The sequence below is a fragment of the Parus major genome, chromosome 4 (assembly GCF_001522545.3).
Source record: "Parus major isolate Abel chromosome 4, Parus_major1.1, whole genome shotgun sequence".
NCBI classification, from domain to species: Eukaryota; Metazoa; Chordata; class Aves; order Passeriformes; family Paridae; genus Parus; species Parus major.
In genome coordinates this window covers 1192999-1208608 of record NC_031771.1, presented here as the reverse complement: position 1 = coordinate 1208608, position 15610 = coordinate 1192999, and the positions used below count along the sequence as shown (strand labels likewise).

Genomic DNA, 15610 nt, shown 5'->3' with positions numbered 1-15610 from the left:
CCAGGCAGCTGTCCCAAGGAAGCACAGAGTGCATGGATAGCCTGGAGAGGTTTTTGGGAGAGGGGAATGCGTCTCGGGCCAGTGCGGCCCGTGCTGTCGCGGCAGGGTATCGAGCGGTCAGGTTCCGTGCCGTGTAAATCCCAGGTAAACCCTCGCTCCAGTGCCACACTTGGAGCAGGTGGGTCTCCCTGTGCCTTCAGGAGATTGTCCCGGGAAGTGAGGGATGTTGTTGGAGCTTGGGCAGGTGCTCGGGACCGAAGTGGGGCTTGAGTTAATGCTAAAACCAGTGGTGTGGTCAGGGAGGGATTTCTCTGGGACTTGGTCATATCTTGTTACTTCCCAAAATAGGCAGGACTCGTGCTGCAGGTACATCCATGTCCCTGAAAGCAGCTTAGAAGCAGCATGCTGTTTGGAACAAGTGTTCTAAATGTCCTGCTGAGCAGTGCTGCAGGGACTTGGGAGCTTTTTGGGTACTGCCAAATTCACCACCCAGAACCATGCGGTTCCACCTACAGAACCTGAATGCTGAGACCCCCACAAATGCTGCAGGATTGGTGCCATTGCAGATGCTTTTCTCCTACAATGTGTTGGAGAATTTAGCAGAATTTGAGACTGTGCTTTTAAAGGACAACCAATCAATGAGTTAGGTTTGGGGTTTTGGTATAATCCACTGGCAGTCAGCAATGGCATTTTGGTGCTGGTGACATCAGAGCAGACCCAAAAATTGTACTAAACCCCCCCCAAAGTATAAAACCTATCAAAGTTTGAGTACTGCTTCTCAGGAGATTTGTCCTGGGCTTGGCTGCGCTGTAGGGTATGTCCAGCTTTGCAGGTGGGGTTTTTGCCTGAGAAGTTTGTTCCCAATGCCAGTGAGGATGGCTGTGGTTTGGTTACTGGTACATCCCAGAGCTCCCCAGAAGGCAGCAGCAGCCACAGGCCCCAGCTGAGCAGTCCTGTGCATTCCTGTTTGGGAAAATAAGTTCATTTACAAAGTCAGGCAGAGCAAGCAAATTAAAAAAAAAAAAAGAAGTGTGAATTAAATAATATAATTTTGGTGCAAACATGGAAGTCTTGCTTTTCCATGGGCTGTGGAGCCATCCTTGTAACACACGAAGAGCCACTTTGAGTTCACTGCCAAAACCCAGGAAAGTTATCAAGTAAAGGCAGTTTCGTGCATCCAGAATCTTTCATTATCTTAAAAAAAATATTGCAGCACAAAATTTACAAGCGCATCACAGGACCCACTTGCACTGTTAAACAGATGGCACCTACACAGGACCCACAAATATATAACAATTTTAATTGAGCCAATGCAAAACAGATCTGTGAAATAAAATAGGACATGCCAGGTCTAATAAGGCCCTCCCTAGAAATTGTGATGTTAATTTTGTAAGGGTACAGGAGGTTCTCAGAAGCTGCTCCTCAGCAAATGAAGCACTGCCTGGGCTTGCTCACTGCAGTTTCTGCTCAGCACTGTGCCCTGCTCTGTGGCTTTTCCTAGGAGCGTTGTGCCGACCCCTTTGGCCGTGTTTGCCCGGTGTCCTGCTCCAGAGCAGCTCCACAGCCAGAGCCCTGGCTCTTGGTGAGGACAGCAGCCAAGCCCCTCGCTTTGGCAGTCAGGAAGGGCACGTGGCTCTGGCCATGCCTGAGCTCAGTGTCTGCAGCAGGTGGGCTGTTCCCTGTGCCCATCCTGTTCCCAGGGCCACGCTTCCGTGCCCATTTTGGACGCCCAGCAGTGCACAGAGGGGAGGTCAGAGATGGGTCCTGCCTCCAGCACTGCAGAGCTGAGCTCCCAAATTCCCCCCCAGTGGCGCCTCTGGTGAAGGAGAGGTTCCCTAAGCTGAACTCCGAAGGAGGTGGTGCCTTTTCTGCTTGCCAGTGAATTCAGGCAAACACCTGTCCTGCAGCAGAGCAGGGTTCCTGTAGTCATGAGGCAGCACTCAATGACACAGGATCGAATGGGGATTTTTCCCTCATAGATAGCACCAAGTTTCTTTCACCTTTCCCTGCAGTCTGAATTGTGACCCATAAAAAGAGCAGCTTCTTCCACATCTGGAAAGGGAGGTCTGGTCTGAAATGACATAATACAGAATCCCCAAATTCTTCCTACCTAGAAAAACCTAAAACCTCCCCTACTTAGAACGTTCACCTTTGTTTTTTCTATGGAGTGTGTCAGTATGATTCAAACCATGAGGACACGTTAAGGTGACAGCAATGACCAGGGCAGTCTGATGTCACCACGGGTTTTGCAGAGGCCAGACGCCTGTGTCCTGGGAGTTTGTGAGAATCCCAGGAAAGGGATGCAAACCCATGGCCTGCATGAGGTGCCATGATTGCTGAGAGGGGTCAAAGACAACCTTATCTTTGCCACTGAACCCCAGCACCTCCAGGAGTGGGAATGCACCCCACTGTGATGAGTCTGAGTCAGGTGTGTAGAACAAACTGCAGTATGCAGAATGTAGACTTGTGGTGTCACATTAGGGATGATCAGAAGAAGAGGGATATAGCACAGGAATTTCCTGCAGGAAAATCCCCAGCAGGAATTAGTACCAGCCAGCCAGGGCTGTCCTGCAGTGCCTGGGGCTCAGGATCAGCCTCCATCGCAGCACTCAGAACTCCCTTCCATTTCGCCTTGGACAGCCTGACCCTGCTCCCCGGGGTTACAGCAGCTTCATACCTGACAAATGCTGTGATTCTTAAATCAAAAAACTGAAAGGGAACATGGCAAAATTAATTTTTAGTTTATATTAACTCCAGCCAGTTCATTTCTGCTATTACCAAAATGTATAAAGCAAACATAAAGCCTTGTTCTATCGGTGATCTTGTTCCCGTGAATTCTCGCTTGCCTCACTGGTGAGAGGAGCCCCTCAGGGTTCCTTGCTGGCACTGCTGGGCTCTCTGTACACAGCTCTTGAGGGTTCTCTCGGGCATTCTGAGCACTGCTGCCAAGGAAGTCACATTTGTGTCATCATCTGAATCAGTGGATTTTATATCACCCTACGCCTCTTGCCCCCCAAATTGTTTGTGACCGACGTTCCACAGCGTGTAATAAGGAAATGCTCAGGTATTATGTGCACCAAAATGCCAAGTGTAACATGCTGTGATATTGTGCCAGTTAGAAGGGAAAAATCCATGTAGAGACCCAAAATGCAGTTTTGTTTGAGACCAGCCTTTCTATAAAGAACTGCTCATTTCATGGTTTTCAGTAGACACGAGCAGAGAGGACAAAAAATGCTCAGTGGATTTCTACTTCTGTGTCTCAGCTGGTTACAAGTATTCTTTGAGAGGCAGCAGATAAATGTGAGGGAAAAACCCTTTTCATTTGCTTGTTGTCCTGTTATTCAGCGCAGCTCAGAGCACGAGCCAGCGCTCCAGTGATACCTTGGAATGTGTTGTGTGTACATGGAAAACAGATGGAAAGTAAGAGGGAGCCAGTTGTGTTTTCACCTAGAATCTGCTGAGCTCGGTGCTTCCAGCTGTGCCACCTCAGTGCCTTAAGGAGCAGTGCAGGACCTCACCTGTGTCCTGGCACACCTGCCAGTGTAGGCTCTTGGTCTTGCATTGGGCTGGAGGCTGCACGGAGATTTAGTCAGGGGCTTCAGCTCAGCCGAGGGCTTGCTGCTTGGGCTCTGGGTCAGAGGTCCCCAGCCCAGGGCCGGTGCCGCCCAGGCTGTGGAACTTAGGGGTTCTGGTTGTGTGGCTGATGCTCCACAAGTTGTGAGCCGCATCCTTGTGGCATTTGAAGGGCTCTCCCCGGCCGTGGGCAGCTGGGACCCCTGAGTGCGGCTGTGGCAGCGTTCCCAGCCACGCTGTGGAACGTGGGCTGCCTCTGGAAGTCGGTACCATGGGTCACCACGGCGCTGGAAAACGGAGGTCTGAGCTGTGGGAATGATGGGGAGCCTACGGGGGAGGAGAAGGCAGAAATAATGACTGAAACTTAGATAATAATTTTATTTATAGTCTAATGTGCAGACATGGGTGTTGCTGATGAGGCTACCAGTGACATAAATAAACTCAAGCAGAAGATGTAAGCGAGTGGATAAATGTAAAGGCATCTTTGGGCAGTGCCACGGATTTGGACATGGACCAAGAGAATTACTTCTGTCCCTTGCGATTCCAATGGAGAGCACAAAGGAGATAATTAGCCCAGGATGCTCCACATTGCTCTTTCCATCTTGCGCACATTCATGCCCACCAAATGTGAAATGTTCGCCTTTTCCCCTCCAACGTGATGGTTGTTGAACTTATTTTTAGTGTCATTTGATAAGCCTCCCTGCTCGCAGAGAGACATCCCACTGACCCAGCCACTGGTCATTGTCTATACCAGTTCCCATCAAAGCGGGCGCGCTTTGTCAGGTTTCGACTCGAATATCCATTCTGCCTCTGAAGTACAGTATCGAAAGTGACTGGATCATTTGAGCCTTTTTCTTCAGCTGCTCCCTCCTTCCTCCCCCACAGTGTTTCCGCTCACGCTAACATAATTTGGCATCGTCGACGTGACACGACACTGGTTTTTCTAAAAAATTATAAATACATACATTGTCGATGTTTGGTGATGGCCGGCGCTCCCATAAATTTAATTTCCGAACTGATGGAAAGAGGTCTTTCCCAGCGCGGAATCGTACCCAACGCTCGGCGCCCCCTCCGCCACTGAGGAACGCACATACAGTAATAGGTCATTCAATGTCAAAAGGCATAAAAAAGATGAGCAAAATCTTCACAGGCTGCTGCTTGCTGTTGCCTTTAATTATATTAATTAAACTTTGAAATTCTCATGCAAAGAGAGTTGCTGGCTTGTGACGCTGAAGAGCCCTTGGAGATTTGCGGGGGGAAAAAACCCTGAGATACCAGCTTAGTGGCTACTGCTTTTTTTAATCTGAAAAAGAAATACACAAGCCTACGACTGCTAGGTATGTTTATAGATGATGATGTTTTATGCGCTACTGAACTGTGAATGCAGGAAAGGGGAAAATACCACCAGCCACAGTGTCAAGGTCTTGAAGCATCAGTCCCTCCAACTCGGCTCGAGATCTCTGCTTACAGGCTGTCTTCCCGCGGAATAACGCTCTAGTAATTCCTTCCTGTCCCGGGTGCATAATGAAAGAAAGGTGTCTTCAAAAACTAAAGGGCAAAGTCTTGCTCGCTACCGATACCTCGAGGCATCCTGTCTACATTTTGTCATGCGTGTGCACTTTTCAGTGTTAGAGTGACAAGATTTCCAGTCAGAAGGTTCCCGTAAGGCACGACGGAGGGAGCTGGCGAGGGTTGGGGATCTGACATGGCTCTGAGGCACTCGGCTTTGCGCCTGCTTAGCCTGGTGGGAATTGTTATCCTGTGCCCGTGGCGAGTAGTCCCTGTGTAAGTACCACGTGCCTCCGCCACAGCTGAGGAACGCTGCGTCGCCGCTGAAAGCACATTGCGTCCTGAGAATCTGTAGTCCTTAAAAAAAAGCAAATCACAAAAATATAAAAGCATTCTCATCTTTGGTATCTGTGCTGTCCCTTCGGTGCTGCACAGAGCCAGGCACACACGGCAGTGCTGCTCTCCGGGGCGTGGGCAGAGCACCAGTGCGCAGTCGGACTGCGGGCTCCCGGAGCAGGGATGCGGGAACCTGCGGAGCTCGGGCTGGAAGATGGTCCAAGGGATGCGAGGAAGGGCTCGGTTCTCTCGGCTGGGTAGGACAGTGGCAATGTGGCTGTCTCTCCTCCCGGTATCCGCTTCTTCTCCTCTACTGGGAGGGAACTCGGGTGAAGTTGATACAGCGGCCCTGGGGGAAGAGAGAAGCTGTTACTGGTGGAGTAGCACACAGACAGAGGTTGCTGGATGCTAGAAGGAGGCTGTAATTGAAATTCAGATGTTTGGGGAAATAACAAACCCATGAAAAACCTTTTAAGAATTAATGGAAATTACCCAGAGTGAGGCACCGCATTTGCCTTACAAATGCGGGCTCTAGGCAAGCGCGAGGACACGGGCGACGCATTCCGACACTCCCAGGCCTTCTGTGAGCATAATTCACAAATTCTGGCAAGCTGCAGTGAGCAAACCCAAACCCATCTGACCGTGGGAAGGGAAGTGCATGGGGAAGGCAGATCCTGCCCCCAAATCTCCCCCGAGCCAGGTCCTCATGCGGTGAGCGTGGATAGATGTGACTGTTAGTTAGCAGAGCTGCTGCTGATCTGAAACTGCACTTTATTAGCGATAACCCGAGCTCTGCATCAACACACTCTCTGCTTAGGGTCTGTAAATTGCTGTGCACAGAAGGAAAAGGGGTTTCTTGTCATGCCATATCCATAAAGGGGTCCAGGTGAATCCTGACAGCTTTCAGTGTAGCAGAAGGAAACAAATCCAACAGCAAAATCCTAAACCTTTTTTATTCACTAGGAGCTTATTTAAATGCCTAAACTCCCACAGGGTCATGGGGTGTTGGAGTAGCATGTGCTGCCTCAAAGCAGCTCTCTGGCACAGCAGCGATTCCTTCCCTTTGGTCACAGGCATCTGTCAAGGATGGTGCCACGTGAACAGTGCTGGCTTTGGAGCAGGCAGCACTGCTTGTGCTCTGAATCCTTATTTCTGCTGTAAGAGATGCACTGCTGGAGGGAAAGTACTGCTCTCTGCTCAAACCTGGGAGATCATGGAATTGCCAAATGAAATCTGGGATGGTTTTTTTGTATTCCTGTCATTCATTTAGTTTCATCTCCTGTTTTTCTGAGTATCAAGGAGGGTGATGGCACAGAGTTCTGTGGCATGTCTTGAGCAGGTCCTGGCTGGCACAAGAGGGGCAGTATTCTCATCAAGAGGTTTCCTAATGTTTCAGTTCTGGTTCTTCCAGCTGTTTAAGAAATATACAACCGGTGAAAAGGTGGTGACAGGAACTGTAGGAACTTCTCTCTGCCACCATTTGAATTATAAATGTAGAAGAGATGCAGAGAGATAAGAGCTTTTCCAGCCTAAAGGGTTCCATGATTTAAGATCACCCAGTCCAGCCACCACCATGTCCCCAGGTGCCATATCCACATGGCTTTTCTGCCAGGATGAGCGGTTCTAGGCAGAGCAGGGAAAAAGGAGAACCTTAAACAAGTACTGCCCTTCCTGGTTCCCCACTCACCTGCTGGCCCCAAATTCTTTATTCCATGACTCATGGAGAAGGGAGGAGAGAAAGAAATGGTGTGGTTTAGATGGACTCTTGACCGTGTCACTGTCAGGGAAAACACCCAGAGCTGGGGAATCTCAGTGCCCTAGGAAAGAGCAGCTCTCCAAACGCTGTCAGCATCAGACGGCAGCATTTAATAACAAATACACTGTCAAGAGTATTTGGGAAGTCCAACCATTTGTTTTCTAGATGGGCAAACTGAGGCAGGCAGGACATAAAAGGCTGTTGTTCACTTGTTAGGGGTTTAGCACTTCAGATCAATATGAGCTGCAGGTTTTCATTACTAGAAACTCAGCACTGTCTCCCACAAACTGGAGAAAAAACTGCAGACTCACACTAGTCCTTCCTCAAAAGGCATCCAAAACCTCCCATGCAGCAGTATCTGTGTCATCACTGAGATCAGCTTTTAGAAACAGAATATTAAATTCTTCTTCTGATTAATCTGACCTTTACAGAGAGAGCTATTTACTTAAGTAGAAGCACTGTTTACTAAGCCTTAGTCTCACCAGTCTGGCTTTGGCCTTCCCAGTTGAAACATGCGTGTTCCACGTAACCAATTCCACCAATGCATTCCCACCCTGGTGGCATTGCCAGGATATCCCAGTCTGGGGAGTTACTGTTGCACTTAGGTCCCTGTGCTCAATTAAACCATCAGTCCAACCAATTTGAGTTCTGACGTACCATGCCTTGTAAATCACTGGCTCATAAACCTTAACAATACCAACATGTAGTCACTATGAAATTGCACTAAATTAGTGGTTTAGCAGTAGCGTAATTAAAAAATGAGTTATGCATGCATTCGGTGATCTTCGTAGGGAATATGAGATCTGTCTCCATGCACCAGATCTGATAGGGAAAACCACCCCTCGTGCTCACAGATGTACCAGAGGTACTGCAGGGGAAGAATGTGGCAGGTCCTGAACTGCAGCAAAAAAGAGGAAAGAGATCTATGGCAAGGGGGTTTACCTGAGAAAGAATTCTTTTATATTGCCTCAAAGCCATTTCTTTAGTTGTTGAATTTCTTACTGCGTCTAAGTTACAGGGCAAGGTGGAAATTCTCACAGGGCATGGGATTTCAGGGAGTGGGTGCTCATACCAAACCCCAGGTTAGAGCCTCACCTGGCAATGCCCACAACAAGGTACCAAGAGAGGCCTGCAGGAGCAGTTCCCCCCTTGTGTCCCTCTCCAAGTCCATAAGGCTTTGTGGGTAGTGCTGGGAGGAGGGATCACTTTGGGAAAGTGTCCACCCTGGGCCTGGAGCTTGGCCACTGACAGTGGTGAGCCAGGTGTGACAAGAGCTTTGGGGGGTGTGTGTGAGCAGACACATGCTGCTGTCCCATGATCCCAGCAGAATTCTAGCTCTGGCAGAGCCAAGAGAAAATGGCAAGGGCTCCTTTGGAGCCCTTCCAATGTTCAGCAGGAATTCAGAAAGGGCAGGTGAAGCTGCCTGGATCTGGGATGGGATGGAAGGGAAGGGAAGGGAATTCTGAGGGAGTAAAGCTGGGAGGGATTCACATTGGGCACAGAGGCAGCACCTGCCTCCCAGTCCTGTTTCCCTGCTGAATTGATCCTGGCACTTCCCCTGGGCAGTGGGAACAGAACCGGCGCGCCTGTGCAGGGCCAAGCCCTGCTGTCCAACAGGGCCCTCAGTGACCTCCCTGTTCCAGAGCTGGCAGAAGCAGCATTACCTGTTTGGGCCCTAGCAAGAATTTGGTTTTTCACTTTTAACAAGTTTTGCCAGCAGCTTCAGTGGAAAGGCATATTAATTTGTGTATTTTCCTCAGATTTGTGTCACGTAATCCCCTTAGCAGGTGTGCCTGAGCCTCATGATCTTTCCCAGCAATCTCACAGTTCTGGAGGTCAACTTGCAAAGGTCACAGGGTCTGGGGTCCAGGAACTGGTTTCACAAGGGAAACCAAAAAAAGGCTGCTGTGAGGAGAAGATGCCAGCATGGTTACAGGTACCTGACAGCCGCCTCCCACCCCTTGGACCTGCTTTAGCTGCAGGAAAAGAAGGGAAGGAAGACGGGACTAAATTGTTTTAAAAAGTAGTTCCTGTCTTTCATACCTGATAAATGCTGTATCTTGGAGCACAGGCCAACAAACCAAACCTGCCAGGGAGGGGCTCCAAAGAGTTCGATACAATAACTGCTAGGTTGGAAGAGTGTATTTTTCAGTGCCTGTGATTTCCTGTGTGTTTGGAGCACACACCAAGGAGGGTAGGGCATGTAGTGTAGTAGTGTAGTGTAGTGTGAAGTGCTGCTGTTGGCACCTGGGGTGGCTCATACCCACCTCATACTCGCTGCATGGATGGAACTGCACACAGCTGCTGCTGCTGCCCTGGGAACCAAGGATATCTTTAGTGTGCTGGCAGCTTTGAGGAAATGCCATTAGAGCAGCTTTTTACCCGTGAGCAGCACTTCCTTGGGAACTGGGCATGTGGACAAGTTGCTCCATCTTGGGAGTGCGTGTCACCAGGGGTGGATCCCCGTGGGACCCGGGCACAGGGGCTCTGCAGCTCCCTCTGTTCTGTGGCACCCAGCAAGAGCCACCTGCACTCCCCCTGTGTCCCAGTGCCCTGCACCCTGCCATGGACAAGGCAGAATGGAGATGGCACGGGGCTGTGGGCAGGAGCGGGCGTCAGGCCGGCACGAGCACAGCCCGTCCTGCCCTCACGGGTTTGGGTAGCGAGAAGAGGGAGGGATTTCTTTCCTTTGCCAAGTTTGCCGTGGCTGCTGTATTCAGCAGTTCTCCAAATAAACTGCTGCCTTGACCGAGAGTGGTTGTGACAAGCTGCCTCTCCTGCGAGCCGGCCTTCCAGGGCCGGGAGGAGGGAGCGCCGAGCTGCTGAGCCGGCCGGTGGGCCTTGGGGGAGGATAAAACTGGCTGCGTTTGTAGCATCTGCTTCAAAAGGAGGTTGTGGCAAATATTTTATTCAGCAGAGCTTGGAGGTCTCCTGTCTCTAGAGGGCAGGAGTTTGTTGTTTTCCTCATGCAAGGCAAGCATTGCTTATGCAAAAGGAAAGGATGTGGAAATGGCCTGGAGAGTCCCTGTTTTTCCAGCACGGATCCTTTGGAGCGAGGGCTCTAGCTCACTCTCCCTGACCCCTGGCACCGAGCCTCCCTCACTCCCAGTGCTGCTGCCTCCCTGGAAGTACCATCCTGGCCTGGCAAGGTCTGTCCCTCTCCTGAAGGACGTGTTCTCGCTTCCATTGCGGCCTCCTGCCAACGGAGGGCTCTTCTCCTTCAGCTCTCCTCAGTGCTTGGAAGCAGAGCGAGGCCGTGGCAGTGCCACAGGGAAGGTGCTCTGTGTCCTGGCGCCGGCCCAGCGCACACCTTGCCCTGCAAGGCCACTCAGCCGCTCGCACACGTGCTCCAAAAGCAGGACACATCTCCTGCCGCCTCCACAGCGCCGTGCAGCACTGCCCCTGGGACAGCTCCCTCTCCTCCCATGGGACACTGCAGGGCTGGATTGTTCGTGCTGCCAGCTGAAGCTCCGAGAGCCACACTTGCAGCACTGCAGCACGTGGGGAAGAACAGGGGAGAGGTTTTCCCAAATCTGCTGGGATGAATCCCTGCTGTGAATGGGGATCCTCTTTATCTTATGGGGGGAGGGTGTCTCTAGACAGACTGACACCAGGTCTCTAGTGCCAGTTTCCTCATGTCAGCATCCTAAACAACCCTGTGTTCAGTACCTGTTTTTTAGGAAGAAAAGAAAGATAATCTGATGCTTTAGAGGCATCACACTTCAAGTCTCATAGAATCAAGAATCAGCCTGGTGAAACCATAAATTAGCAAATCTTAGTGTTTGGGGTATTTTTTATCTCTGAGGACAGAGAATATCAGAAATATGGAGTTACTAGGGATGGCATCTCTAAAGCACAAGTTAAACATCCCTGTTTTTCTTCCTTCCTCCCCTTTGTGCAACCATTGTGAGAAGAAATCAATTTATCCTCATCTGAAATCAGGCGTAGTGACAGATAAACCAGAGCTATCAGAAGACCTGTTCTCCTCAAACTCCTCCTCTATCATAACCACAACTCAGACCCCTCCTAAAATTCCTTTCCTTTAGGAATACATCCCAGTGTCCTTTTCCTGATGAACTCTCTAACCTGGGCCTTTCTGAAGAGAGACTCTCCTCTTGAGATGGCTCTGAGATTTAAGACCCAGGTGTTTTAGGCCTAGGCAGGGTCATGTGCTGAGCCCATAAGGCAGCAACAGCACAGCATTGGGATCCTGGCCCATGGATTGGTTATACAGCATCAGGCTGGCATGTGGCAGTGGCTCCTAAGGAGAGAAGGCAGTCCTGTTCTGTGGCATTTAGGACACTATGGAAATAATTTTAAGCTAGTTATCATACAATTACTACAACCAAAAAATTCACTTCAGAAATTCTGTGGGAAGATGTCAAGCTGTTTGAAGCAGTAGGCAGGCTTTATGTGGGGGATCTTAGGAGGAAGACTGTCAAGGCTGTGGCAGGAGGGTGCAGCTCCCTGGGGTTGTGCACTCAAAGGGAGAGCCCAGCAGGAGCCTCGTTGTGCACACACACTGCACGTGGCAGCCCTCTAGATGCCACTGTGACCCAGCTGTCCCAGCCCTACAGCTGGTGACAGTTCAGTGCTGCTGACACCAAGCACTGGGCCAGGAAGGACACGGCTGCCAGGCTGTCCCCACCCCTCAGCCGCTGAGGCTTCCCTGGAGCCACAAGAGTAAACTCTTCTTCCTGCAGACAAACCCCCCAACACATTGTTAGGCTTTAGCTGGAATGCCAAAGGGATTAGTAATTCACACTTTTCAGATATTTGGGCAGCCCACTCCCCAGCAGCATTCTCTGATTTCATATTGCCAAGGCATTTGCTACAACTCCCCTGCAGGTGCCAGTGTCAGTAAGTTACGAGCTCTGTTAATTTCTAGGCTCTGCTTCTGCTCCTGTGTGCCTTGTTGGAAATCAGGAATAATTCCTTTAAAGGCAGCTGTGCAAGGCTCATGGCACTGGCCTGCACAGGGACAGGGTCTGTCAGGGGCTCCCTCCTGCCCCTCGAGCTGACCCATCACACACAGTGCTGAGAGCCCCCAGGACCTCTCTGCCTGCCCAGTGGGGTCTGGGGGTGCAGGCTGGATTCCTGGAGATATTTTTCCCTCACTAGAAGTCACTGCTACAGACGTGCTTATGGAGGAGATGCCTCTGTTCTGCAGCAGTCAGGAGAGATGTCCTGTGGAAACACAGTCAAGCTGACTTTACTGCCTTCCTTGTGCATATTTCCTAAATGTCCATTATCAGCAACTGCTGGAAAAAGGGATTTGGTGGGGTGTTGGTGTGCTCTGAGTGCTGAGGAGGGACAGGGTATTTATGGGATCTGCTCCGTTGCTGTCAGACCCTGTCCAGACGCCCTGACTCCCAACCCCTCTGTGCCGTGTTTCTCTCAGAAACTCTCCCAAAAACCATGGGAATCAGAGCAGATCGTTGAGTTTGTTCTGGTTCTCAGTTCCCACCTTAGCCTTTTTCCCTTTTTTCCTTTGCTCAGTTTAATTTGTGTAATGAGTGAGGGCTTTGGAGGGGCTTTGTTACACATAAACCCAGAGATGGTGGCATTAAGTGCATTTGCTAAATTAATAAAGAAATCTGCTCGTTTGCTGTAGGGTTCTGTTGTTGACTTGGGAACAGTGAGCTCTCGCAAATCTCAGCTTTCACCTTGCCAATCCCCGTATCCCTCGAAGTGCACTGCAGTTCCTTGGAACCTGTTGGGGGTTGGTGCTGGCATCCCTTCACTAGATCACATTTATGCATTAGTGCCATCTGTGCCTGCTGCACCTTCTGTGAGCCAGCCCGGCCAAGTGACTGCCAGTTATCTGGGACTGCACACAAAAGGAGAGGGAAGAGAAAGGGGCTGCAAGGAGGAGAGTCAGTAAGGATGGCACCTGGAGCTTCCTGTGTGCTGGTGGGTGTGGGAAGCACACACCTGCACTGGGGCCCCTGCCTGCCAGAGTACCTGTCTCGTGGCATTCAAACCAGTTCTCCCCATCCTGGTGTTGTGGAGCAGAGACCAAGTGCCAGGACGTGAGAAAAGAAGCTGCTGCAGTCTGGGGACAGCTTGGGGACAAGGCTGGGCTTTGCACTGTGCCGTGTTTCCCACGGGGCAGGGCAGGGCTGGGCCTGAGCAGTGCCTGGTTCTGGCAGGAGGGAATGCAGGGGTGATGTGCTGGTTTATCCATTTGCCTTCTCTTCAGGGTCTCTGCTGCTAAAAAAGCCTCTCAGGAGTTCTCCCCGTCAGTGACGGGCCAGGGGAGCGTTCGCTGCTGTTGCTGTGCAGGGAGCTGAGCTTCTCCCAGCACCCAGCTCCACGTGCCTGCAGCCTGGGCACTTACACATCATGACCTGCCAGCTGAAAGTTTGGGTTCATCTGTCCTACACAGGCAGGTACAAAGTACAAGAGCAGAGAGAAATACAGATGGAAGAGTTCCTATACTGAGCTGTGTGCTAAGAATTTAGAAGTGAGTTTTCTGGCTTAGAAATTAATTAAATCATTGCAGTGTCTGTCTCTCCAGAAAAATAAGGTCAGGTAATGCCTTACCCAGCCTACCTTACATCATGGATGGAGCACATGAGCTCCTGGCAGGGATGCTGAGCAGCCTCCCAAGCTGAGAACCCTTCCTAATGAGGCTGGGGAGTCACACCTCCCTCTCAAAGCAGGACTCACCTGTGTGTGTGCCTGGACACTGCCCAGAGCCAGGGAACTCTCCTTCTCATAAGTTTATAAGTATTTACATATAATAAGTACCTCTTCCTGATTTTCTTTTCTGAATGACCACTTTTACACTGTAGAGTCTTTTCCACTTAGAATATGATACTTGGAATTCAAGATTTGCTTTTTTATTCTTTCCATATGTTCTGTGTTAAACATATGCTATACTTTATATTTAAAAACTAGCAGCAGACTGGAAAAAAATTGCCCACACCGCACCACAAAAATATGTTTGCTTCATTATCCAAAGCTTCTGGGTTTCTGTAGTTTTTTACCAGGCAGGGGGAAAGCACCCTCGAGGGCAGTCTCAGAATGGGAGATAACTCGGAGGAGCTGTGGAGAGGGGGAACATCTGGTTCTCACTAAAGGATGGATAAGGCTGGCCAGAGCTTAGAGCTGTACACAGCCTGGCTGAGGTGGTGATGGAGTTGTCAGCTTTGGAATTGAGGAAGGAGGCTCCTCCACATAATTCAGGAATTGGCCTTGAGTACTTGGGTAGCACTTGAAGGAGCCTCTCCTGAAAAGCTGCCCTGATGCAGAAGGGAACGGAGCAGGGTGTGCTGGGTGTGTAAGTCCTGCCCAGCACCCTCCTGTCCCATCCCAGCTGACCCAGATTGGCTCCTGGGCGTGGAAGGGCACATGGCTTGGGGGGACACACACCTGGGCACAGCACAGGGCCAGGCCAGGCTGGGCATCCATCCAGCAGTTCTCAAACAGCAGGGGACACACTCCCCACTGTTCTATATCTGCCTGGCCTGGAAGGCTGGCTGGGGCTGGGGGATGGCACTGCCAGAGACAGTGTGGTGTGCTCAGGGGCTGCTCCCAGCCTGGGCCATGAGGAAGGGCACAGTCAGATCTCCCCAAAGGAGCTGTGCACCCTGCAGAGGGCCCTGAGCCAGCTGGCAGGTGTGTGGGAACAGCACAACCCCCCCAGTGTCGCTGGGAGCCTTGCTCTGAGTGCCTCCTGCCTGAGGAGACACGTGGGAATGCCGCCGGGAGGAGGACACTAGAGTTCTAAGGGACTTGACAAAAATTTGAGTTATGGCACCTAGAGGGGTTCGAGCTGCCCGAGGGATCAGGTTGGTTTGACTGGGCAGAGGAAAGGAAGAGCCCCCACAGAAATGGCTGTGTGGGAGCTGGGAAATGGCTGGCAGTGGTTAACTGGAGGCAAGGTGTAGGAATGCCGTGATCAAGGATGGATTTGGGGAAGGTGGCGGGGTTTCCACTGCTGTTACAGAAGCGAATGAAGCGCGGTAGCCATGGCAGCAGCGCGGCTGTCGTACACAGAACTGAGCCCCAGGCTGCCCTGCTGCCCCCGCCTTTGGGGCTTCTCCAGGGCTCGGTACTCACGGCCGGGGAGGCAGGGGGCAATGCTCAGCATCCTCCCGCCTCCTAGGGCTATTTCAGACTTGATGAAATCGCTGGGAATTTAGACCTTGTCTCTGGAATTACCTGGTAAATGACCACAGCAGCATTCAGAACTAAAAAGCAATGAGGTGTGTGCAATTACCGGGCTGCAGCCACACATGGACTGAAGCCTGAATTTAATTGCAACACGGGTACATCGGTGTCTTTTCTACATCCTTTCACTGATGAGCATGTCAGCTCTTTGGAGTTGAAAGCACAACAGAAGCAAAGCCTGCACTGGCAAATTAGAAACTTCTAAATAAAAAATCACTGGCAAAAATGAAACATAGGTTCAATTATTGTAATTAGTTG

General features: G+C 50.8%; 1 protein-coding gene and 1 long non-coding RNA gene across 2 annotated transcripts in view; one reads left to right on the top strand and one right to left on the bottom strand.

Moving 5' to 3' along the window:
* The window catches only part of LOC117244225, a 64568-nt gene that overhangs the window by 37378 nt on the left and 11580 nt on the right, over positions 1-15610 (top strand). The gene's annotated exons all lie outside the window — the stretch shown is intronic.
* The window catches only part of ANTXR2 (ANTXR cell adhesion molecule 2), a 72186-nt gene continuing 60507 nt past the window's right edge, over positions 3932-15610 (bottom strand). Inside the window, exon 16 of the mRNA XM_015623964.2 lies at positions 3932-5767. Coding sequence (XP_015479450.1) covers positions 5729-5767 — 39 coding nt within the window. The 3' untranslated portion in view covers positions 3932-5728. The remainder of the gene's footprint in view (positions 5768-15610) is intronic.